Below are 25,501 nucleotides of genomic sequence, written 5' to 3' on the forward strand. Positions count from 1 at the left end.
CTAAAATTTCCGCAATCCTCTGGTCTCACGCTCCTATTGACGATGGATTCATATAGTTCATCGCTGTTATTCAACGTTTCTACGTGAAAATCTGTAAAACCAACTTCGGATAAATGTCTATACAACGGTGAATTGTCAAAAACTACGCCTTCGTCGTCCGCCATATTGAAAATTTTCCCGATTTTAGGGTTCATTCTGTGCAAAATTAAATTGAGCTTTCCCGCAAACCTGCGAAAAACAAAATGGACGTGAAGAGAGGAGTAAAGAATTTTGGAAACTTCTAGATTTTAACCTGGATTTTCTTGTAAATATGCAGTGAATTCCTGGGATTTTTAAGTATTAGGATGGAGCCAACCGAGAGAAAGAGGAGGCTAGAGGGTGACTCCAGTGAACCCAGTTATGCCAAGGTAAGTGACTCCATTTAAATCCACAGAACATTCTTAATTCTTTTGAATGTTGGCTTTGTTCATGTATTAAATATCCCTCTCCACAGCGAGCTCAACGACAACATGACGCAGATTCATCTGATGAAGAGGATTACACTCCGTATGTGCCTTTGAGAGACAGGAGGAAGCAAGAGGTACATATGAGAGATTGGTGTTTTCAGGTTAAAAATGTTGCATTCTGAACTTAAGCCATCGATTTACAGCAAGAACGACATGCAAAACTCCTGAGTAAAAGGACTAAGGGTGGAAACAACACCAAAGAGAATCCTGATGAAAACAACACCAACAAGGAAAAGGTTACATTTCTCATTATGTTTGATCACAATGCTTGATTAAGCTTCGATCAATAAAATTGAAACTTTTTTGTCATTACGACACAGGTGGAGAGTGCGACAGCAGCACTTCCTAACGTCAGCCTTCTTGACCAGCATAGTGAACTTCTAAAGAAAGCAGAAAGTAAGTTTGCCTTTGTAATGCTTCAAATGTGAATTAAATCCAATGGGATTAGATCTTGAAAAGTATTTAATCTTTCCTATCAGCTGTCAAGGAAACAGAAATTGAAAAGCAGTTGAAAGAAGAGCAGAAAATTTTGGAAAGCATTGCCGAGAAAAAAGGTATTTTATGTTTAGTTGTTTAAGGTGTTCTTGAATGGCTTCTAGTGTCTTTTAAAATAACATTTATACTATGTATGGAAAATATGGTCATCAACATTTGTGTTTGTTTGAATTTCAGCATTGATGGCGGTCAGTGAAATCGCAAAAGGAGTTGTGTACACTGATCCCATAAAAACTGGGTATGTGTGGATAATAATGGGTAGATAATGATATTCACAATCATTTGTCATTACCACCCTGGTGGGGATGTACTCCAACCTGACCTGGTATGGGGGGGGGGAAGTTCATAAGATGTTTAATGTTATTATTCCGTATTATTAAGGTGGCGACCTCCAAGATATTTTCAAAATATTCCCGAGTCAAAATTTGATAGAATTCGCAAAAAATGGTGCATTTTAGTTGAAGGAGAAGATATTCCTCCACCTATTAAGCACTTCAAGGTAAAAGAGAATGCTGGATGTACGTCTAACATGTTGTGCATGTGGTAAGAATGTAAATTGATTGGCCAAACTTATCTTTGGCAGGAAATGAAGTTTCCTCGGGCAATCATCAACGCCTTGAAAAGAATGAAGATCCATCATCCCACACCAATACAAGTACAAGGCATACCTGCTGTGTAAGGATATGTGATATAGCCATTATCATGGTTGAAAAATAAATAAACTTTCTCATTGTCTAATATGTTTTCCACAGTAAACACAGTAGCTAGTCCATGCGTTGAACTCAGTATTGCCTGAGCAGTGTTGCATTGTTTATTCCCGGTGATGTCCTGTTCAATTCTTGGGGTATCTTTTACAAGTTATGAACTAATCAGCAATGATATTTTAGTTTAACAGGTCGTGATATCATTGGGATAGCCTTCACAGGATCCGGAAAGACGCTGGTTTTTACATTGCCAATTGTCATGTTCAGTTTGGAACAGGTTTGAATCAATCACATTAAAAATCAATCTCAAGAAATCTACTTGAGATTTAGCCACAAAACTTCAAACATCTGTTTCATCTTGTAGGAGAAAGCTCTTCCATTCCGACGAGATGAAGGACCATATGGCCTTATTGTGGTGCCTTCAGTGAGTGTGGAAATCTAGGGTAGACCTGGTGGGGTTTTAATCTTAATTCTAGTTTTTTCCTCCTTTTTGACAGCGAGAGTTAGCAAAGCAAACTTGTGATGTTATCCAGAATTTCACGCGAGCTCTCGAAGCTGATGGTAATAACCTCTTTGTATTTTGTTAAAATTGTGTATTGTGCTTTATGAAACAAAAATGTGGTTTAAAAATATTCCAGGTTTCCCCTCGGTCCGAACTGTGCTTTGTATTGGCGGATCATCGATGAAAGATCAGAGTGAAAAAATTAGAAGGTAGACAAATAACGTAATCCAGGCTGTCGTATAATCATTCCCATTTCCGCCGAGAGTTGAGTCTTTGAGAGATTAGATCTTTTGAAATTATTTAGTTCAACATGTACCTTTATTTTAAAATATTTTGGCGTTTCTAGAGGCGTTCATATTATCGTCGCTACACCTGGTCGTCTTATGGATCTTCTTGATAAAAAGATTGTTGATTTAGATATTTGCAGGTATTTCACTATATTGGTCGAAATAAAACATGTTTTATGGTGTTATGAATATCATATTCATATATTTTAACTTTTTTACAGGTATTTGTGTCTTGACGAGGCTGATCGAATGATTGACATGGGTTTTGAAGAGGATGTAAGAACAATATTTTCGTATTTCAAGGTATGGCAATGCGGTCACTCTCGTTGATTTACTTTTAATTTTTGAAATACATCCACAGACTTCTCATTCAACACTTCTTCTTTCAGTGTCAAAGACAAACTCTGTTATTCAGTGCAACTATGCCTAAAAAGATCCAGAACTTTGCAAAAAGTGCCCTTGTCAAACCAAGTTAGTATTTTATGTGAGCAACATATCTCTCCACGTGAGATATAGATATATCATTTTTTTCTCATGTATTTTTAGTCACCATCAACGTCGGTCGCGCGGGAGCGGCCAGTCTCGATGTCATACAGGTACTACTCTAGATCTATCTATAATATATGATACAATAATATCACTAAAAAGATCTTTTTTGTTTTGTTTTCGTAGGAAGTTGAATACGTAAAGCAGGAAGCAAAGGTGGTTTATTTATTGGAATGTCTAAACAAGACTTCTCCTCCAGTGAGTAAACCTTTCGTTAGAAAGAAACTCGAATTATTGTGATTGTCATCATGTAGCCAAGGTTTGGGATTTGCAACTGACGTTACTCATATCGTATACTCAGGTGCTGGTTTTTGCCTCTAAGAAGTCTGACGTTGATGATATACACGAGTACTTGTTGTTAAAAGGCGTAGAAGCAGTTGCAATTCATGGTGATAAAGGTAGGATAGATTTCGGGTTAGTTTCCAACCTCAGTCATTATGTCTCCTGCTGACAAAAGATGATTTGGTGACAATCGTTCGCAAATGCTTAAAGTGGTCCGTCCGTGCGACGCAGTTTTGAACTGGGGTAAAGATTTTAATATTTTACCTTCAGATCAAGAAGAACGAGAGAGAGCTGTGTCAGCGTTTCGGGAAGGACGGAAGGATGTCCTCGTTGCAACAGACGTCGCTTCCAAGGGACTTGACTTTCCTAACATTGCTCATGTGATCAACTATGATATGCCAGATGACATTGAGAACTACGGTAAGAGAAGAATCTGTCTTTTCTTGCAGTTCAAATAAACTGGATGCATCAAAACAGGACGAGTTCTGCTCAATACAAGAGTTCCCATGCAATGCATTGAATATTTTGCGACAAACGAGAGGGTAGATTACAACTTAATCGTGTGTTTGTATAGTCCATAGAATTGGTCGAACTGGTCGTAGCGGGAAAACAGGAACTGCAACAACTTTTATTAATAAGTCTTGTGGTAAGTAAATGTATTGTCATTTGTGCCAGAAGGTTGTTGTTGGGTGTTTGACTGACAGTTTGGATGGTAACATATTCTTCACCTCGTTTTGGTTAGATGAATCTGTGTTATTGGACATGAAACACTTATTGGCCGAGGCTAAGCAAAAGATCCCACCATTTTTGGCCGCGTTGGAACCAGAAAATGAAGAGTTGTTAAACGTCGGAGGTGAGCTTTAAAAATTCCTGATCGAAATCCAATGTGTATTTGCCCTAACTTCTAATATTCTGGTCGTTTAGACGAGCGCGGTTGCGCGTATTGTGGTGGACTGGGTCATCGTATCACGGATTGTCCTAAACTTGAAGCAAAACAGATCAAAGAGACTGGGAATATCGGTCGAAAGGATTACTTGGCACCAGGGGCTGCAGACTGGTAGGGCTCTAGGTACAAGAATGCTTCGTACTGGGAACGTGACGTCACTGGCCCGGCTGCCTGCCATTGGCGCGGCTGCACTGCCTGAAAAACTGAGTCTTCATGGTCCGTCTTTGTAAATTTTATGAATAGTTTACCTTTGAGAAGAGAAAAGTAAAAGTATTTATAATTTAACTTCAGAATTTGCTTAAAAAAGGGTAGTTTTTTAAGACCCGGGAAAAGGACCCGATGGAGAAGCTGTGCCGATATGTAAAATCCCGTATAGCCCTATCTCGTATTGACTAATGACTATAAAAAATTAAAAATATGGCGCGACTTTTGCTTGTTTTTTAAAAGTTATGCCATTTTTATGCAAAATTTTAATGGAAAATCTTTAAATCGGTTGTTGGAATGTCTGCCGGAAGACGTCGTTTAGAAAATGCTATTCAAATTGGCAGAGATATTGACTCTCGCCTGGAGGAAAGGTTTGCAGAATTTATAAACTTGAGTAATTGAAAATATCAATATTCAAAATATCCTTGTAAACAAACATTTTTGGTAATTTTAAATATTTAGCGATAGTTCGTCAGGATTAAGTAAAATTTCAAGCGTTCAGGACATTGATTTTGGTGATATCGGTGGCGTATTTTGCATCAATTTCTCCTCAGATGGCGAGTTTTTTGCTGTGGGCTGTGGAAATAGTGCTATACAGGTACTGTGAAAAAATATAGTAAACAAAGTACTCAGTATGAGTTTTAATCATATCGGTGGAAATTTTCTGTCTAAAGTAGCATCTATTTGATCATCTATTAATTTACACAGAGTATATGCTTATCTTAGTTATCTAGATTTGACACTTCCTATAAACCAGGTTGACCTAGCAAGAACCATAAGTGTACATTCACTGACCTTCACATGCAAATCTAACTGCATTAACTCCAAGGTTTACCACATATTAACCCAGAATAAACATCCACTATATCATTAACAGGTACCATCAGCTGAAACACCACCATCAGACTGCAAACATTAAACAATGCATATTCCAAGTCGTGCATAGATCTACCTTTGCCAATGGTTAACAACCATTTTTGCATTCAGGTGTATTCTGTGAAACAAGGGAAAAAACGACGACCATTGCGTCATGGATCGAATTTTGGTCTTCCAGTTACTGGTGCTAAGTTTTACCCATTCAACTCCAATCTTCTCATAACAACAGGTACAAGCCCACATAAGCTGACCTGTTGTAGTTCTAATCTTCCCAATGAAATGGAAACTATCATTTTTCATTCTTTGTTAATGCTTAAAAGGGATCCTCCATTTGCGGCAGGTCTGGAATAAACATAGGGTTTTGATCTAAATTTTACAATGTACCTAAATCTAATCACTAGATTCACAAGGTGATATAACAGTCTGGGATTTAACTGACTGGACACAAAAACGAAAAATATTTGAAAAAGGAAATGAAATTGAGACCTTGGACTTCTCTCATGATGGGAAGATTTTTGCAACAGCTGGGAAGGTAGAGTTCTTTCTATCTAAGTCTATATAGTAAGTACATTGAGTAGATGAGATTTTTGATTGTTTAAAAACAGGACAGAACTGTGCGAATTTATGACAGTGATCAGTTGGATGTTATAAAGGATTTTCCTGGGACTGGAATTTTAGACGAAGATACGTGAGTATGACTTGGAGTTCAGCAATCCTAAAAAATGAAAAAAATATTGATCCAGAGTTGTTTTCTATATCACGATCAGTTCTGAGCTCACAGAATTTGGCCATGGACGAAAAGTCTTTGCTCTGAAGTTCCATCCTTTTGATGATAATGTGTTCATCACAGGTGGCTGGGATAAATGCATCAAGGTATGGTAATTAAAAACGCGAGTTTCCCGATGTATTTGCGTGAAGATTTGAACGGTGGTCTTGTAGGCGTTTAGAGAGCAAGCACAGATAGCGTCTTGCAATTGTGATCAAGCAAGCACAGATAGCGTCTTGCAGTTTGTGTCTTGCAATTGTGATCATGAGGAAAGTGTTTCTTTCCTAGGTGTGGGATATTCGAACAGCACATTCTGTGAGAACGATTTGGGGCCCCTATATCTGTGGGGATGCGTTGGATATGTGCGTGGATAATATTCTCACTGGATCATGGGTCGCTGATGATGCCTTGCAGGTATGTGTGTGTGTGATGAGAGTGGTGGTTTGAGTTAACTGGCGTGGACTAACTACCACGATTTTGGGAGGGGGAGGAGGGAGATGGGGTGCAGGAAGGTGGGGATTTAGGGAGATGAATATTGATGGAGGTGCGGGGAGGTGAGGTGGACGTTTAGCGGTTTAGGAAGATAGGGAAGGAGATGGTAGGATAAAGGTGCAGGGAGGAGGGGGAAATGGGGAAGGACCGGATCGAAGGTTTTCTTAATCACTGTTCAATTTCTTATTACATATAGATCTGGGATTTTAAAAGTGGTAATCTGGTTGAAACCGTACCGTTTCCCTCAGAGAAAGGCGCATTTCTCTATTGTGCTCGGTTTTTAAGTAGTGACTTGCTCGCCGCTGGAGGAAGTGGAACGAAAGATTTGAAGCTTTTATATCGCCATACACATGAGGTTTGTTGTAATATAAAACTTTAAGTTGATAGGATTGAATTAAGAAATGAGTGTCAAGGATCGTTTCCCTTTCTTTTACAGAAACTTTTGAAAGAAAACTTTTTACGATCAGTTTTTAAATTTATAGGTCGCCGGTTGTTTGGACAACGATGGCCGAACCATCCAAGCTTTGGATTCTACAGATAATGGTCATTTACTGGCCATGGGTAGCACTGGCAACCATATACGACTGGCCAGTATTCTCTGACCATCAACTATCACGCTGTTTGTTTTTGCTCAGCCGTTAACCAGCTGCTTCAATCGCCGTGTAAGAAATATTTGCTTTCAGCTGTTTTAAAATAATATATTATAATGTATAGCTTTTAAATATTCTTGTTTATTATATCATTCTTTGGAATTGACGACGTTTTTTGGTTTAAAGTACATACTTCGGTTATACCCAGTTATACCAGACTTTAGGTCACGTTTATCCCAATATGTCCTGTCAATCCGCTTAGTTTCCTTTGACGATCTCATTTATCCTAATAGGTCTTGTAGATGCCCTTTAATTTTTCTTTGACGGTCTCATTTCGAGGAAAAATAGATTTTTGAACCTGTTATAACGCCTATTCACGTCCCCAGATACTTGTTAATTTAATACGCAATGCTTTGGGAACGAGGATGTATTCAGGTCTTTCCAAGAAATTGCCCGTTACACCAGACCGCGTGTACGAAATACACTGGGAACAAGATTTCCAGAATTTCCAGATGGATTTCCAGTAACGCCTATTCATTGGCGGTCTATACGCCAATATCTGCGAAGATTCAAGACGTCTCGGTTTTTCGCTTCAAATGATCTGCATCCCTTTTCCACAAGCTATGGAATTGCAAATTGCATTAATTACATACGATGTATACATAATGTCTTTCAATCAGAGAAAAGCGTGTCAATTTGTTTCATGTGTAAATGGCATAATGCAGCTGTCAAATTGAATTTCGAAAGAAGCCGTCCAAATTGGCTACAGCGGCACTTTTGCACGATCTTTTATTCTAGATCTTGTTCATTTGTCCCTTACAGACATAGGTAATTTTAATCTGATAACCGTGCAATTGTAACGCCACTATAGCAAACACATTCAATTATTTATATTAATTTTGTCTGCCGCACGTAGCCTTGGGGAAACTCTGTCAAATCAACCCGCTTCTAATAAATTCTGAAGAGTACTCGAAAAATTGATCTGAGAATATAATTGTTTTGAGAATGTATATTTGAATATATCATATATAGATGTTATATTTGTCAATTCGTAGCTAAAGTTTACTTAACAGTTGCTAAGCCACATTTTGAATGTCTAACTATCTATATTAAATGCATATTGACAATGTTTTTCCTTGTCTCGACAAATTTTGTCATGCGGAAATTTAGATCTACTAAAACTGAACGTTTTATTTTCACCTTCCTTGCATTCCTCCGGTTAAGATGGAAGAAATCGAGGTAGCCTGTTTTCTTAGCTTCGCCGCAAATCCTCGCATGAAAACTTATATTTTAATAGTTCAAACGAAAAGACGCTTCCCTCTATGGCTTCGAAAGTGGACTAGACGTTCAGTGTTATAATTTTTATAACCTGGTTTTGATTATACGAAATATCTTTCTTGTTTGTGCTTGGCATGCAAATCAGTATCTACTTACTGAAAGGTACATCAACAAAGGCTCTGTCGGCATTAGAATGTCAGGCGGGGTTTTATACCTCACCCCAACTCATTTTCTCGATCCAGATATGCACCGGAATTTAGGAGTGAAGATCAGCGACGGGATTTGCAGAACACCATTGAGAAACCACTTTAACATCGTTTTAAAAGTTTCAATATATTTATATCTTTGGCGCATATATTCATGAAATTTGCTTTTTGAATGCTGAAATGAATTTGATTGACGCTAATTCAAGCGTTACCCTGTCTGAGTGCAGGTAGTATTTACGAAATAATTATTAACAACATATATCTATCTAGATATATATGTATATATTGTATAAAAAAATAATGCGTTTTTACAGTCTGCGATTTTTCATCAAATTTTCATCAGTCTAGAGTTGTGTTCCGTTCAAAGAAATATTACATCTTTTTGATCACGTAGGAACTTTACAAAGTTCTAATAAAAAAATGTGGGTTGCGTCAGTCAACTGAGTGACATATTTTGTCCAATTGATGAGTAGAAAATGCTCGCAATCTTCCTAAGGCCACCGAAAGACGAGCTATAAAATTTTATATCGGCCTTCCGATTTTATACAAGCAACAGGCAGTGACTATTTGTAATTGTAATACAATGATGATGTTTGGCTGCGAGCCAATCAGAATCGAGAAATTTGCTATGTTATTGGAGTAGGCGGCCATCTTTAGGAAGGTGGGTTTTGCTGTCGTGAGGAGCCTCTTGCTCCAAATCGACTTTCCTTCATGGAATTGGAAAACATTGTCGCGAATACAGTCTACATCAAAGCGAGGGAAAGTAAGCCATCATATGATAGCTCTATATATCATTTTGATCGTAAATAATGTTGACATTTGATCGCTGGATCGCAGTGGCCTTGCGTTTTATTACCGACTGCGAAAGCGGCAGTGCAAGACCGGTTTATATATTGTAGAGAAATATGTACACACACACATAGCATGCTGGACGTACAACGTACATTAAGATTTCTGCTTATCTTAACACAGACGTGCTATAATCTTGTGGTTTTACTTGCAGGCAAAGCCAAAGGCAGAAGCAAAAAGTGGCGTTCCTTCTTGCAATTTCCTCACATTTCGCTGTGTCTAGATCTGAAACACGAACGTACGTCGTTTATATGCTCAAGTCACATCGTACTGTATGTTAATGGCAATCTGTTGGACGGGTGATTAAATTACTTTTGAAAAATCTCATTTTAGTCGACCTCAGCTACCACCAAATATACCGGGAACCGATAGGAAGGGATCTGTTTTGTGAATTCTGCGCTTCGAAATGCTTTGCAGACTCCAAATTATCGCGTTTGGATAATTTTCTACGCGCTATAGTAAGTCTCTCAATCGTAGTTTAACCCCTCAACCTACGTTGACGTCTCCTTATGTTTATGCCGTGTATGATTGTTGAACAAACCGATCTATTTCTTATCGACGTGTCTTTGAAATTTTCGGAATCTCAACTTTTCCATTGACACATAATCCTGTGTTTTTTTTATACACGCAGATCGACTATGAAACGGCGGAAGAAAGCCAGCTTAAAGATCTCGCTATCAAACTCACTCGAGACTTTTTGAATCCGGAGAACGGAGTGAGTAGACCATTTTGACTTGTTGCCTTGCATGGCCATTTTGCTTGCAAATTACTCGAACATTCAAGAGCAATTTGGCTTCCAATGCCTATCACCTTTGTAGATCTGCACTCTGTAGTGCATATTGTTTGTTTTTGGTTACATTTTAATCCAGACAACACTAAAAGCATTCCTAAATCGCAACTCGAAATAGGGTAAAGCCATGTGGCCGGCCGGTCAAAACATAAAGAATCGAGGATTCAAACATCTCGAAATATTCGCCCTTAATAAGTTAAATCGCTCGACCTCAGCCGACAAACCCGACATAATATCAAATTAGAATCCTAAATTAAACTTCGAGTTCTTTCGAACACATTTTCGGCCAAAAATATTCCTTTGATTTCTCCATTTATCGCGGGATCTCTAATGTATTCGCTAATCCTTTGTAAGTATTTCATTTTGACATTTGACAATCGTCGCTTTACCACATTAAATTATATTACACAGTCGTGTCGCCTTGTTCATTGCATTTGTGTCTTATTGTGATGTGGTGAAATTAGTCTGCGCTTTGTATTTATATCCCTTCTTCTTCCTGACGAAAACGAAGGAAATACGAACATTTCGAGGGTAAAAATCTTAGTCAAATATTGGGTGCTAAGGGATAGAACCGTCCTCGAGTTTTATAAACAAACGTTGTGGCACGTCTTTAATGGATTCTCGTGCAGCGTTATGAATTTTGTCGTAAATTAATTTTTCTTTTAGCTGTTGATTGAGTTTCTTCTCATTTTTTTAATACAAAACTTTAACTATTTCCGCAAAGGTTTTGAAACGAAACGTTCGCCTCGTTTAACTTCCAGTCTTCTTCTAAAGATAAAACTTCCGGCGTCCATAGTTTATGCTCAATAGTCGAGCCACCTACTTCTTTGTGGCATAATACAAAACTATAATTTATTCTGTAGAAATCATATTCGGGCTATTTGTTACAATCTGACACAGTTTGTAGCTGTGAAGTAATAGCTTCAAGTGAAATTCCTAATGTCTATGAGAGGATTGGAAGAGAATGACATTAACTCTTCATTTTATCAATATTAGAGTTTCCAGATGTTCCACATCTCTGCAGATCTTATATATACCAATTGGCATCTGATTTCAAAAGGCCCACCTGTGGTCTTACAGTTTTGCATTATCATTTATAACATAATGTCTTCCTTCACAAAAATAAATGCCTCTCTATAATATCTCAGCTTTTAAAAAAGTGAACTTTGCACTACCCTAAATATATCTTGTTTCATAAAACATATGTACAGTTTGAAAAATGATTAATTAATTTGGTTTGCCTCTTCAAGTCTATTTTTTCACTTCAGCTTTTCTGATTAAAAAATAACAAGAATGTTTGAATAATTTATTCAAAGCTGTTTTTATTAAGTTGATCTTTTAATGAGGACTCGAATTTTTTAAAACAGTTATGAGCTTTTTCTGTCAATGAGTAATCTTCACTGAAAATTTAAAATGAGATAAATATCCAAAAGATCCTTAAAAAACATTTGCAGAATTTTGGGGAATTCTATATAAATATTCCAGCTTCTGTTAATGGAGATCAGTATTGAGAAGTTGGTAAAAAAAATTTTCATAGATCAGAGAAAGCATTGTCTTGAAACAATGATATTGCCAGATAGGATTATTTTATACTATATTTAAATTGTATAAGTGCAAATTGCTTGACCTTAAGAAGTAATCCAGTTCAATTTGCTGATGTACCATTCCAGAAAATTTTGGCACACCCTCTGCATAAATCTCTTGGTTTCCAGGGAAATAAAAGTTTAATATGTTCAAGTTTTGGATGGACTCCAAAAAAAAGATCCATCCACCCTTTTTGAGACAGTTAGACAGCATGAATTCTTCTCCAAGGGAGTGTTATTATTTCAGGCAGGATGTAATGCACTGGGGTCAAGTGGATATTATTTGTTGATATGTCAAAACTGATTATTAAAAGTAACTAGACTGTCTAGCCCAATTCCTAATGCACTTTACTGCCAAATTAAACAGAAGTTGGAAGAAATGTTAAAACTGGTTTTCTTCTGTGCCAATTCCCAAACAACTTAACTCGTAATCCTACAATTTAATGGCAATACAAATTAAAGATGTTTATCTTCATTTTAAAAGCTTTTAATGTTTATTTATTGACATATTTTGTTTAAAGGACATCAGCTACTTGGATGGCATTATTGAAGACAATACTATAGTAGAATTTAATCAACTCTTTAATGTCACCAGTGATGTACTTCCATCTGAACATTTCATTAGCTCATTTAAAAGGTAAAGTAGGATGTTTAAAAAAAGAAATCAATAACTGATTTCATTGTTGTATTGGTTGATGTGAGTTCTGTTTTGTTTAGTTCAATTGAAACTTACTTTGGTGGTGAACCATTTGATGAATTTAAAAAGAGCATGTATTTTGAACGATTTCTCCAGTGGAAATATTTAGAAAGGTAAATATGTTAGCATGTATTTGGTAACTGGGTCGAAGTAATTTGTCAGTGGTAACAACAGAGCAATTTTGCTTAGTGTAAATTGTCTGCAATGAAATACTGAACTGCAAATGGATAGTATGTTAGAATTTGCATATTGTCAGGTTGTGAGTTAAGCACTTTTTTGCTTTAGACAACCTGTTACAAAGAAGTTATTTAGACATTATCGAGTGCTTGGAAAAGGTGGTTTCGGTGAGGTAGGTAACTTAGCAGAGCAGAACAATGATCATTGCTGAACTGTTGCACTGCTCAGTGATCTGCTCTGATCTATAGCACTGTTCTTAGTGCATCTGGAACACTCATCGTATGCCTCCACAGAAGATTAATTATTTGGCAACCATGATAGAATCCTATGAGGAAAACAGTCACTTCCTAAGTCTTCCTTATATCATTTTGACACTTCCTTCAGGGAAAGCATATAAACTTCTTTAATGTTTTGATAACCTACAGGTGTGTGCATGTCAAAGCAAAATTAGCGGGAAAATGTATGCAATGAAGAAGCTGGAGAAAAAGAGGATTAAACGACGGAAGGGTGAAGCAATGGCGTTGAATGAAAAACAATTACTCGAGAAAGTAGATTGTAAATTTGTGGTAAGTGGCTAAGGTCCTGTGTGCTGTTGTTGGCTATAAACATGGGTTTAAAGGTTGAAGTATACTGTTGACAGTACACTTAAGTCTTAAACATCGTCCGTTTCTTTCAGGTTAGTTTAGCATATGCATACGAAACAAAAGATGCTCTTTGTATGGTTTTAACACTAATGAATGGCGGTGATTTGAAATTTCACGTTCATAACATGGGCAATCCTGGCTTTGAGGAAGACAGGGCGTATTTCTACGCCGCTGAAGTAGCCAGTGGGATCATTGCGTTGCATTCAAAAAGAATAGTTTATAGGTGAGAGAAATTCTCGACGATTATTTGCACGCTGTTTTTTCTCAAGATTGAGGCTGGATTCCCACTTGCAGAAGAAAACGTTTGCTGGCGAAATGTTTGCATTTTTAACTGCTTAAATAAATAGTTTAAATAACTAATTTAAGCCTTCAAGGCATGGCTGATATGCTGATGTTGTTTCATGGTATTGCAGGGACATGAAACCAGAGAATATATTGCTAGATGATGATGGACATGTGAGGATTTCAGATTTAGGTTTGGCAATTGAGATACCCGAGGGGGAAAACGTACGTGGACGAGTAGGGACAGTAGGATACATGGGTAAGATTAGACGCTTTGTTATAAACTAGTCTCCTGGTTTCTGATAAAAACACTTGAATTAACAAACAAAAATGGCTTTGGAACTTGTGGAGACGGATTAGGGAGATAAGCCATCCTGTTATGACGCGATTAATTTCGTCGGCCAGTTTCGACCAACGAATTTGCACGACACGAGATTGTTCCTTTCTCAAGAGGAGAAGACGGTTTTTATTTTATATTCAGAACGGATATTTGTTTTTTAGCACCTGAGGTTATTCAAAACGAACGTTACACATTCTCCCCGGACTGGTGGGGTCTCGGCTGTCTAATATACGAGATGATTCAGGGGAAAGTAAGTCTGTTTCCCTCTGCTTCCCTTATATACACTTGTCTCTAAATCGCTGGATTGTCGAGTCATTCGGCTGGAGGACACTCTGCGCCTGCGCTTTGCATATCCGCTGACATGCTTCCAAACTATTTCCAGTCCCCGTTTCGAGCGCGACGAGAGAAAGTGAAACGTGACGAAGTGGAAAGAAGAGTAAAGGAGGACACTGAAGAATATTCAGATAAATTTAGCAGTCATGCACGACATATTTGTTCACAGGTACTGCTCTCTGTGAAGGCTCTTTGGAGCTGAAATTTTTTGTGAATTAATTTTAAACATTCTTCCATATTTCTCTCTAGTTACTTTCTAAAGACCCTAAGACGAGACTGGGTTGTCGCGATGGGGGCTGGGACGAGTTAAGAAGACATCAATTTTTTAGGAGCATCAATTGGGCGCAATTAGAAGCTGGTCTTATTAAGCCGCCATTTTGTCCTGACGTAAGTTTAAACGACGACGGACGCAAACTACAGCATCATGACTGACATAGCGTCAAATGTAACCCAGAATGTTTTCTATTCCAGCCTCGTGCAGTCTACTGTAAAGATGTTCTGGATATCGAACAGTTCTCGTCAGTCAAAGGTGTCAGACTCGATGACAATGACGAGGGTTTTTATCATAAATTCGCCACGGGTTCTGTCGCTATTCCATGGCAAACAGAGGTAGGTACATGTCCTTCACCCACCCCTCCCCCACCTCACCTCCACGCTAAAAGGAGGGGCAGCCACTCTATACGCGTCGTTAAATCACGTCAGAAATATAAAGACTGGAGTGAATTTTGAAGTGAATTCCACGAGGTAAACACCTTGTTTTCTTTCTCAAGATGATCGAGATGGAGTGTTATAAAGAGCTAAACAAATTTGGTTTCAATGGAACGAGGTCTCCAGATCTAATTGGAGATCACCCCCCGGAACCTGAGAAAAACCCCGGATGTCTAAGCAGCCTATGTGGTAGGGAATCTAGCAGTAAAACGGTAAGTAGCAAACGCTATTTGGTGTTTTGTGTGAAAGACCCCAGGCCGGTCAACACACTTCGAACTAGGGACGTTTTGAGGAAAAATCAACTACTTTAGGTCCTTCGGCTGGAATGAAACCCATAAAGCTGGTTGGTAAGAGGTATAGTTAGTGATAGAGAATTGGCCTGTAACGATGGTGTGTTTTACGTTTCGATTCAAGCACCCGAAATGCAGATAAGAATTTTATGCAGCCAGTTCCAGACCTTGTGTAAGCTGGTTGATTTTGTTCTAGACAGAGCCGAACGAGACAACCACCACCACAAGCGTCAGCTGAAATTCAACCCACCCCTTCGCCACCGTGAAATTTCTATGTACAAACAGCGCGTAACTTCGTGCGGTGGAAATATTTTCAACTCCGAGCGGAGAATATGTTGATTAGCCACAGCAGAGTTGACCACACACGAAGGCCACGAAAACTGGTAACAAATATTTGCAAATTATTCAAGGCTGGTCCGGTAGACGTCTCGTAAATAATAGAAAAAGAACATATTCTAGTGAAAACATCTCATTTTTACGCCTCCCGTTCTACTTAAATCATTTTAGTTATAGAAAAACCGTCTGTATGCCTCGTTGCAACGGTAATACAGGCGACTGCTAACCGTTTTTATCGCCCCTCGACGGCTGTTGGATGAGATTTTTTAGTCGATGCATGGTAACCTACGTCTTCCATTATTACTGAGCGTATGTCATGTGTAGACTAACTAAAATCTCTTTTAAAAGAAAAGTAGCGTGGCCGGGACAATATACGTTTTGAATGGGCCATTAGCTACCAATTATTGATAATGCAATCGACGCAATTCAGGAAGAGATTGTGTTGACGATGGTTGCACTTGCATACAGTAGGCACTCTTTTGTATATTGAAAGGCAAATTTTATCGTTCTTCAATCTCGTTTTGGCACGCTGCATGGGCGACAAATATGTGCAGTGCGACGGCGAGAGACTAGTTGAGACCGCAGAAAATGTCGCGTTTTGTGGCTGGGAATCTAGTTACCAGGACTTCATAATATAGTGAGAGTAATAATTAGGTCGGGGGAAAGGACCTGGAAACTAGATTCCCCGTCATCTTGGTACTGCAAATTGCCCTTTTTGGTTTGCTGTGAATTAATCCGCTAACTTCGTTTTAATTCACATCAGTGTGGGTTGGTCTTCGAACAGGCCTCAAAAGATATTTGTCTTGCATTGGCTCCTTTCAGATCTTCAGATGTTAATTTCTCCCATAAATTGGATTCCGATACGTCCTAAATTAACAAATGATTATTTTGCATGATTTAAAAATTAATCAAGATCACATGCAAGATTTTGCGATAGTTGAAGTTTCGTTTTCTTTGCTTCCACTTTATGTACAGCTAATTTGAATTTATACCAATTTTCAATGCAGGTTTCTCATTCATAATCAGATATAAAATTTTAGTTGCATGATTACGGAAATACGGGGTTCTTTCAAGGCTAAAGATGATTCTAGACATGCATTATATGATCTGAAAGGGGTTTTGGCATATGAGACGTATTAAAAAATCTACAGACACTTTTTGAAAATGCTCAATCCTCATGAAACGCAAGGTGAAAATGAATGTCTAGTTTGAAAATGCACTTACAACCTAGTCAACACCACTTAGTCGACACCTGACCAACGCTTATTTCTCACCATAGTTTCATGTCGGTTGAGCAACATTTCAAAGTGAATATTATTTTCTGGCTGGTCCATAGTTGGTATTTGATTATTGTACAGGTATAAAGAACAATTTTGAAGCATTTTAGAATATATCTGGTGAGCGTTTTATTATTGAAAGAATCATAATCGTTAGTGTATTAGTATCGCTATCAGCGAAGTCACTCTTCTTTTTGTTGAAAGCGAACCAAGGACTGGAATGTGTATGAAGTCACTCATATTCGTATACTTGCTATCCACAAAGATATTTAAGTTGTCTTATGCAGGCGACATTTCCCGAATACCACGTCATTTTGACATGGGAATAACTCTGTTTTCTATGTATGTTTACGAGTTGTTCATAGAAACAACAGTTAATAAAGGATCCAGTGGTTTTGATTACGGTTTCGTCTTGCAAAGGAATGAAGATGAATTGGGATACCAACCAACACAACAGGGAGTTTTTCAAAGTTACCCCGAAAAGCACCAAAATATTTGGCAAACTTGAGCACTCGTGGCGTTCTGAAGAGAAGTGGAACTCTCAAAGCACGTCCGTATCAAGGTGGTCCTGAAAACGAAAGATATATTTATGAGTCCATAAGAACTCGCTGCATTACGAAATCAAGTCTGAAAGATTGAACGTGCCTTGCATAGAAGTTTTTGTTTCCACTCTTCAATGGCGAGAGCAGAAAAATTTCTCACTTTCAGCAAGTTTCCATCATCGTCTAATGCAATAAAAATATCTTCAGAGGTATTCGTAATACGGTATTATAAAATGCTGACAAGTTTACCTGATGTAACTAGACTTTCTTTTTCAAATTCCTCAAGAGATTGCTTGACACAAGACCTCGCTCTGCTTTTGAAATCTTCTAAATTTTCGTTCAAGCTAAAAGTAAGAGTAATTCACTTTACCGGGGGGTGGTAAACATGTCAAATGCATGAAGATGAGCCGGGTTTAAGAGATGAACTGTTGCAATGGTGGACTACAGATTCTGTCAAGTTCGTCTGGTGTATGTGTTAACACCTCGAGGAAGTAATTTCTTACCAATTCGCAGCTTCTTCATTCAAGGGTCTCCCGGTGTTCATTGTATAGAAAGAGCTTTTCAAATATTTTAACAAATCCCTAAAAAGTCGCCAAAACGAAATTAAGAGACACTCGGTTGTTATCTCCTTTCATAAACTCGGGAAAGGCCAAGCTGCTTTAGTGAAATTGGACATTAAAGTTCGCAATAAGCATTCCTACCCAATATGATTTTCATGTTTATTCCATCGAGGGAACGCCTGCTCAATGTTCAATATCCTTGAAACAGAAAGACCACGCTTAATGATTTATGATTTATATATTAATAGAAACAGAAGGTTTTTCTTACCCGTTCTTGTGGATTTGTGGGTGGAAAACATGACTTGTGAAGCGGATCAGTGGAGCAGCATTTGGAAAACTACAAATTTACGTGATTCAGTATTTCTTAGAGTTCCTCTGTATAGGCTGAGTTTAACAAATATCCATACGTACTTGTCTTGAAATAAAATGTCGAATCGAAATACCCCTTCCCGGAAAGGCCCAGCCCTTAGAAATATTATGCCATGCCATACTAAAAAAAGTATGAACTCAAATTAGAATTTTGATTGGATTTTGCCCTATCAGTTATTTTATCGATAAACATTGGTGGTATTCTTAATGATTTATAATATTCTACCTTGAAGTGACTTTATTGATGGTATCACGTATACTCCACCAGGAGGATTTTTACACAGATATTTGCTGAAAAACAGCATCACACAAACACATCAAGTTTATAAGCATAATGTCATGAATGGTTCAGGCTGTGGCAAAGTGCAAATATTGCTGTATTGGTGAAATCACATAGTCTTCGGAAGCATTGCATAGCACAAACTGAGACATGAGAAAGAAGAAGCTAGGAAAATTTACCAAGTTCGTTGCCCTTGCGGGGATTGGTACCTACAGGAAACCATGGATTGTAGGGAACATTTAGCAATATGGCTGCTCAATATGGGAGTTAATTAAACTAATATCTGAAATGTACTCCATTCTCCCTAATAATCACGCGTTAACAAGGGCAATTAAAAACGCGTATGGGAAATTTTTCCCAAGTCAACAATGTCGAGTATTTACTTCATTCAAACACGATTGACTCACAATTCCATTAATATATCATGTTCTTTGAAATAGCTTGAGAAATCCTCATGAATTCTTGCGTTGTCTGTCTTGTCTTCTAGGTTTTGAATTTCATTGTCAGCTGTGTTAAATTCGTTACTTGCTGCGGTGCGTTTCATCGCCTTCCCTGGATAGCCAAATAACTTTATCGTCTCTCTCTTTATTTTATTACTCAACCCGGAAACCCTCGAAGATCTGTTAGCTGTTGATTCCCGCGAGTGAGATGGAACGTCCGTACTCGCCGGCTCGTAATTATTATCAAATTCCTTTTCATTGCTTTCTTTTGAATTTTGCGCTTCAACCTCTTCCGTCGATGGCATCATTGAAATATTTGTTTTATAGTCTTGTGTAAATTGCCCTAAGAATTATGTTGTCTCTTGAAAGCGCGTGAATATTTAATTTCGATTGTTAACATGCACGAGACTGAGTCAGTGTATTCGTCAGTCTGTTGTTTTTCATTATCTCTTTCATCGATGCCAAATTAAAAACCAAATATCAAGTGAATCTGCTAAACAAATATTAACTATGATTTATCTGAGGTATATCATATTACCTAAATCCGGTAAAAGTCATTCTTCACTTCAGTTGCCATTTATTTTGCCAATTGGCCTTAGGTAAATGAAGCGTAGACGTTATTTGACTTATTTGCATGCAAGCATGAAATAAATAATTCATATGTCATTTACTTTGTTGTCATATCTGTTGAAGGATCACCCGACTATATCTTTGATAATAATCTTACACGAATTTTGCTGTTTCCTTTCAATTTTACACATAATGTTTGGTGAATATTTTCCAATTGAAGTTCTAATTGAAGTTCTAATTGTTTCCAATACTTGATATGCGATTGTTTTTTAAAAAAGAAATTGAATTTGCCGGAACCGGAATTATTCATCTTAAATCGAAAATATAATCTGTATTAGATATTTATTATAATATTAGATATCTATAATTTTCTCAAATATATTTCATCGTTTGTTTGGAGAAATATGAGCAACGAAAATCTTCGTGAAATTAAAATTGTCACAATTCACTAGTTCCAGTCTCCTCTTCTCCTCCGTATCCAATATGGCGACCGCCGTGGACGAAAATGCTGCCAATTTGACAAAGACATTTGACAGTAAAACGACTGCAGATCTTGAGAGAGTGACTGACTATGAAGAAGATAAAGAGATAAGTCCAGTGAATATTGGAAATGTAAGTGATGTGCAGCAGAAATAAATATATATTTCATTATTTTCAACATATCTGAGACTGACTGAAGCCGAAGGCTATAAAGAGTCTATTACAGACGTTTGTGGCCCATTCACTGAATATTCTACTAATGATTTAAAATAGGCAATTTCATTTGTTGATGACACATATTCGAAAGAAAAGGCCGCCAAAGCAGAACGGTAAATACAAACGAAGCCTTTATATTAGTTTTAAATTGAATGAATTGATTCAACTGAATCAACTCATATATGGCGGAGATATCAGATATACTTCAATATTTTTGGTTTCAGCGAAAAAGAACTGTCGAAAGTTGCCATAAAGAAAGAACATGTTGATTTAATCGTAAGTATTGCAACAATGTGAGCCATTTTATGATATCATGTGAGTGAATGATACAGCTTTACTTTACCCCCGATTTCATTCATGTTTACTTAATCCCCGATTTAATTCATTTTTACTTAATCCGCGATTTAATTTGTGTTTACTTAATCCCGATCACATTCGTGTTTACTTAATCCCCGATTTCATTCGTAAACAGATGAGAGAGATGGAAATCTCGAAGTCTGCTGCAGAATGGAGTCTAAGGAGTCATGGCGGGGATGTTGTGAAAGCATTGATTTCACTAACAAATTGAAAAACCTAGTAAATGAAATCTCGAACTTTCTTGCCGAAAGTGGCTTCGGGATGCGCAGGGTATGAGATGGCGGACTTTTTTAATAGTAAAGACGATTGTACAGTATGGCTTATAAAAAAATGCATTGAGCACCAAAATAAAGGCTTTCAAGCCTGTTCAAGCCTGTATTACTATGAAAACGATTTTTATCACAAGTCCATGCGAAGTGACGATGGAATGTATCCCAAAGGAGCTGTTGACGCCATGGCTGTTAACAGTTGAGGGCAAGAATTTGATCATCATTATAGAGCAAACCTAGCTCTTCCTTAGTTAGCCCTTCCGCCCTAATCCTTCTCATTTAACTTCCGTCCTATCAACAATAGAGCCTGAATGTTAGGCTATCTTTTAAACTGAGAGCGGACAAGGGGGAATAAACAGGGGGGGATAACGCGGGATGATTATGGAATGAAAAGAGAACAGTCAGAGGTGATTAGAGCATGAACAGGGAATAGTGGGGATGATTATGGAACGCGGGGAAATAAACGGGGGAAACAGATCAAAATCTAGTCCTTCATAGTCTTACAATAATTCTCAAATGTGTTCTCCTCGCTCCTGATTCGACAGTCGACACACTAGAACTACGACTTTATTATACAGTAATGTAGTGGTATTTCAATAATGCGGAGACCGCATCGTTTCCATTCAACATTCTTTTAAGAGTTTCAGCGTATGTTCTAACTTCCGTCCTGTCAACGACGGATATATACTAGCCCAAATATAGCGCAATAAAACGGGAAAGGGGACACTTAATTTTCCCAAAATGTACACGTCAAGCACACGCCATAACACTTGCCTAATGGCTGCCTGAGGATTTCTTATCAATTCTGACATTTTATTAGTAATTTGTTGTAAATGTTGTTACAAGATGATAATGTGTGTGCTAATAATCGTCCGGATGAAGTTTGACATCTCTCTTCCTCATCTTTCATTGCTCACAGCACGACATCTACAGTGATGTCATTTGCTTGATTGTATGTCACATCCGCTAAGGAACTAGTCTTATTTAAAAAGAGACAGCGCAGCGAAATTGCTACAGTTCCTATCTCGCAGAATGAAGGCAGCGATCAGTATCTTTGTTCTCTACCATGCACTCGTCTCATCGGCGTTTGATCTCTATGGTTCTATGGACGACGCTCGAAGCGCAATCATGTCTTTTTACGACTCAACGCACGTCGCACCCCGTGTTCTGGCAACGGAGAAGCCAACAGTGAACACCCCAATACCAGGTAGTTTCGTCACAAGTCTGGCAGAAGTACCAGACGTTATTCGCCCTGTTTCTGTTAAAAAATTTTCGAAACGGAAACACACTATGGTAACATCAATGGGTGGAACGGGTCCTAGGTTTAGACCATTTCCACGGCGAAAATATAAACATCATTCTGTCATTTCTGCGTGGAGAAGACCTGCTCCTAAGTTCAAACCACTTCTCAAACCAATTCCAACCGTCGCTTTGAGAACGTCTTCCCCAGTTGTTCGCTCCAAACGAGTCTCGTTGAACAAGTTCGCTGAAGCTATCGAAGATATTGAGAAAGCCTTGGCCGATGCGCAAATTGTGAGTCGCGTCAGGCACGACGCAACTAGGTTGAGGAAACTAAAAGATCTTATCAAAACAGCTGTTGAGAAAAGAAGTTATCGTTTTGCGCGTAAGGCAATCGGTGAAGCGATGTTCACGATTAGAAAAATGAACGAGCAAAGGTAAGAATTGGAATTGCAAATGTGAAATATAAATGCATATTACATGAAAACGGTGTTAGATGGGCTGAACATGCCCTCGAACATGCCCTAGCTTTAAGCCTTGGCGTTTGTTCAAAAGTCGAAGTTGCGTTTGTATTTTAAGGTTGTCCTTTGAGTCATAACAGGCTAGCCTAGTTCTTACCAATTGTGTTGGCCTGTGCCTCAAAATCGTCTTATATCTAAAGTCTGGTTTCGACGCATTTCTGTCGAGACAAATGCAACTAAGACAATATAAGATGATAATCGGAAGGCGATATAACTAAAACGAGGCTTATCATACTGTTATGTATTTGCTCAATTACACCTGACAAAAAAGGCCTAGGCTGGCGGGCAGGCAATTGATTATTTTAATGACTGTATATTTTATCAAGGAAAGCAACTGGACGTAGAAAGAGAAACATTGTCCTGTCATCAAAGGATTTTCTTGGCAGCGTTAGGCGGACAATTGGTGTATCGGCTTTCAATGATCTTCTTGCGATGCAAGGTCAAGTCACACTCATGTTTGCCATCGACGATACGGGCAGCATGCGTGAGGAAATTGAAGCCGCAAAAAGAATCGCAACGTCTATCGTGAATCAGCAACGAGTGGAGCCGGTTGATTACATTCTGTCACCGTTTAATGACCCAGGTAATTAGCATTAGTTGCGGTCAAGTCAGTTCTACGCATGTGCTGTGTTTATGGTACACAAATAGTCAAATATTAACCTTGAAGTGCACAACATTGCTTAGTCAGACACGATGCTTCTAAATTACTTGTCGAATCTCTTGCGGCGCATCTAAGGTAACAGTTTTTTTGGTGTTTTTTTGTTAGGTACTGGTCCAGTAACCTATTGTTCAGAGACCGAAAAAGATCGATTTGTGAGAGCCATTGCTTCTCTTTCACCCAATTCTGGGGGCGATTGTCCTGAACTGGCATTCCAAGGAATGAGTGACGCAATCGACGCTGGACCTCAGCTAGACTCACCTTTGTACGTATTCACGGATGCCGGACCAAAAGACGCAACCGAAGACAAAGTACGATACGTTAAAGAGACTGCACAGGCCCAAGGACTTGTCGTTAATTTCTTTGTTGTTCAGAATACTGCGTGTACACAAGGGGTAGACATCTCGTCGTTTCACGAAATAGCGCAAGCCACTATGGGTCAGGTTTATGAATTGAAAAATTCTCAGGAACTTGATGATCTTCAAGGGTTGACAGCAACCTCGCTTGGAGGGACTGCTGTCGTAGCAAATGCAGTCAGTGATAATCAATCTTCGCGTAAGAAACGGAGCTCTTCCCAAACTGCCAATTCGTATTCAATCACGGTTGATGACTCTATAGACACCCTGGTTGTATCCGTGACTGGTGACAAACCCAAAGCGAATATGTGGAGCGTGTCGCTGACCTCGCCCACGGGAACGATTGCAGGCGTCACTACCACAAGTAACTTAGACCAAGGAACCGTGTACCAGATATCCAAACCGAATGTAGGGATTTGGAATTTAGGAATCAATGCTGATCCAAATGTGAAGTATGATTTCTTTGTGAAGGGATCCAGTGCGGATAACATCGATTTTGAAGTTTACTTTGTCAGGACCACAGTTAGAAGAGGAGTGTCTACTACAGTTCCCATCACTGCACCTTTACTAGGTAAGACTATGACCTTTGTGTATAGCTTGCGTGATTCTTCGTTATATGACAAGATAAGTAATAAATCAAAGATGATCTGAGATAGATTACACACCACAGTTAATAGATTACACTGAGTGTGGTATTTCTGTGAGATATTGTATGTTTATAGTTGGCAATAAATAGGATAATAAAATTTTTATATGTGGAAGAAAATATGGCGATTACTTCAAAATTTATCTTGGTCTTGTGTAGTAGTTTTTTGTTGTAGTAGTTTATTGTATAACTCCTATGAACAACTCTTCAATAATTGTGTTCATTTTCATTTCAGGCATCGAAGCTGAAGCTATCCTGACTCTGGGTGGCGTGGGCCATGTCGACCAAAGTACTCTGAGAGCAGAACTCGTGGACTTGTGCGGCGATGTCATAACGCCAACCAGATCCGTCTCTTTCACATCGAAAGACAAAAAAGGGATCCGCCATTCTTTCAAATTCTTCCCACCAAATCAAGATTTCAAAATTAAGTTGAAGGGGCGTACGAAGAAAGGACATGCATTCGAACGTATTTCTCACTCTCCCATCAAACCTGAAACTCTGATTGTTAAAGTTGTGTTCGCACGAAACGATTACACTATGACACAAGGTGGAGCAGGTTATGTAATCTTCATGATCGAAAACTTTGGAGAGAGCGAGGTTGTGGATATAAGCTCGTTTGGTAGCATGGGAACAGTCGAGAGACAATCGCGAAGCACGGCCCTAGCTCGTAAAGATCGTAGAACGTCGTTTTCCGTCTCATTCCGAGGAAAAACGAAGGCAACACGAGGTTTGACGGTTACGATTGTTGTGTCGGTTAAAGGACGAAATTCAGGCTCCAAATCTGTCATGTCTGTTCCATTGTTAGTTGTCTAGTCCATGTGATGAAAATATTACGCGGAAACAATTCACCTGATTGACGTGATTGTAGACTAGTGTATACATAGATTAGGATTTTATCCTATTGAAACTTAGATTCAAGACCAAATATTATCTCTCATTGAAAGTTACTGATGATAATTAAAACGCATTTACAAAGTAGCACGTATTTCTTTTACAAAAAAATGAAAGGTTT

At 38.3% G+C, this 25,501-nt stretch overlaps 6 protein-coding genes across 8 annotated transcripts; 5 read left to right on the forward strand and 1 right to left on the reverse strand.

Moving 5' to 3' along the window:
• Positions 1–248: 248 nt before the first annotated feature.
• LOC114516133 (probable ATP-dependent RNA helicase DDX41) lies at positions 249–4,629 on the forward strand. Its single transcript, XM_028535515.1, has 22 exons — positions 249–407; positions 494–580; positions 650–742; positions 827–902; positions 986–1,060; positions 1,179–1,239; positions 1,383–1,500; positions 1,585–1,676; positions 1,889–1,982; positions 2,070–2,129; positions 2,203–2,266; positions 2,344–2,416; positions 2,554–2,634; positions 2,716–2,797; positions 2,884–2,965; positions 3,041–3,090; positions 3,167–3,238; positions 3,342–3,438; positions 3,593–3,742; positions 3,897–3,968; positions 4,065–4,175; positions 4,247–4,629. The coding sequence occupies exons 1-22, from the start codon at positions 345–347 to the stop codon at positions 4,381–4,383; spliced, it is 1,890 nt and encodes a 629-aa protein (XP_028391316.1). The 5' UTR covers positions 249–344; the 3' UTR covers positions 4,384–4,629.
• Positions 4,630–4,686: 57 nt separating this feature from the next.
• LOC114516134 (vegetative incompatibility protein HET-E-1-like) lies at positions 4,687–7,412 on the forward strand. The gene is made up of 9 exons (XM_028535516.1): positions 4,687–4,843; positions 4,935–5,070; positions 5,460–5,577; positions 5,750–5,880; positions 5,954–6,036; positions 6,116–6,221; positions 6,403–6,528; positions 6,803–6,961; positions 7,089–7,412. Exons 1-9 carry the CDS (start codon positions 4,770–4,772, stop codon positions 7,206–7,208), a joined length of 1,053 nt encoding a protein of 350 aa, XP_028391317.1. The 5' UTR covers positions 4,687–4,769; the 3' UTR covers positions 7,209–7,412.
• A 1,899-nt stretch (positions 7,413–9,311) lies between these two features.
• LOC114515746 (G protein-coupled receptor kinase 5-like) lies at positions 9,312–17,121 on the forward strand. 3 transcript variants are annotated; one of them, XM_028535035.1, is made up of 16 exons: positions 9,312–9,443; positions 9,684–9,767; positions 9,863–9,987; positions 10,161–10,244; positions 12,424–12,539; positions 12,620–12,712; positions 12,885–12,948; positions 13,202–13,342; positions 13,453–13,643; positions 13,834–13,961; positions 14,204–14,292; positions 14,425–14,544; positions 14,625–14,762; positions 14,847–14,984; positions 15,146–15,295; positions 15,570–17,121. In XM_028535035.1, the coding sequence occupies exons 1-16, from the start codon at positions 9,392–9,394 to the stop codon at positions 15,609–15,611; spliced, it is 1,755 nt and encodes a 584-aa protein (XP_028390836.1). In that variant the 5' UTR covers positions 9,312–9,391; the 3' UTR covers positions 15,612–17,121. The 3 variants fall into 3 exon arrangements, with proteins under 3 accessions (XP_028390836.1, XP_028390835.1, XP_028390837.1); XM_028535034.1 differs by having other exon boundaries at positions 15,574–17,121; XM_028535036.1 differs by having other exon boundaries at positions 15,498–15,588.
• Positions 17,122–17,203: 82 nt separating this feature from the next.
• On the reverse strand, positions 17,204–19,803 carry LOC114515748 (AKT-interacting protein-like). Its single transcript, XM_028535037.1, has 9 exons — positions 19,145–19,803; positions 18,684–18,748; positions 18,500–18,578; positions 18,357–18,425; positions 18,230–18,286; positions 18,032–18,109; positions 17,778–17,872; positions 17,632–17,711; positions 17,204–17,554 (listed from the first exon to the last, which is right to left on the reverse strand). Exons 1-9 carry the CDS (start codon positions 19,483–19,485, stop codon positions 17,528–17,530), a joined length of 891 nt encoding a protein of 296 aa, XP_028390838.1. The 5' UTR covers positions 19,486–19,803; the 3' UTR covers positions 17,204–17,527.
• A 387-nt stretch (positions 19,804–20,190) lies between these two features.
• On the forward strand, positions 20,191–21,166 carry LOC114515749 (huntingtin-interacting protein K-like). Its single transcript, XM_028535038.1, has 4 exons — positions 20,191–20,359; positions 20,501–20,556; positions 20,668–20,719; positions 20,916–21,166. Exons 1-4 carry the CDS (start codon positions 20,231–20,233, stop codon positions 21,009–21,011), a joined length of 333 nt encoding a protein of 110 aa, XP_028390839.1. The 5' UTR covers positions 20,191–20,230; the 3' UTR covers positions 21,012–21,166.
• An 882-nt stretch (positions 21,167–22,048) lies between these two features.
• Positions 22,049–25,438, forward strand: LOC114515745. Its single transcript, XM_028535033.1, has 4 exons — positions 22,049–22,745; positions 23,156–23,412; positions 23,596–24,414; positions 24,725–25,438. The coding sequence occupies exons 1-4, from the start codon at positions 22,102–22,104 to the stop codon at positions 25,300–25,302; spliced, it is 2,298 nt and encodes a 765-aa protein (XP_028390834.1). The 5' UTR covers positions 22,049–22,101; the 3' UTR covers positions 25,303–25,438.
• The last annotated feature ends 63 nt before the right edge of the window (positions 25,439–25,501 follow it).

The sequence above is a fragment of the Dendronephthya gigantea genome, unplaced genomic scaffold (genome assembly GCF_004324835.1).
Source record: "Dendronephthya gigantea isolate DGI-Jeju-01 unplaced genomic scaffold, DenGig_1.0 000005F, whole genome shotgun sequence".
NCBI lineage: Eukaryota > Metazoa > Cnidaria > Anthozoa > Malacalcyonacea > Nephtheidae > Dendronephthya > Dendronephthya gigantea.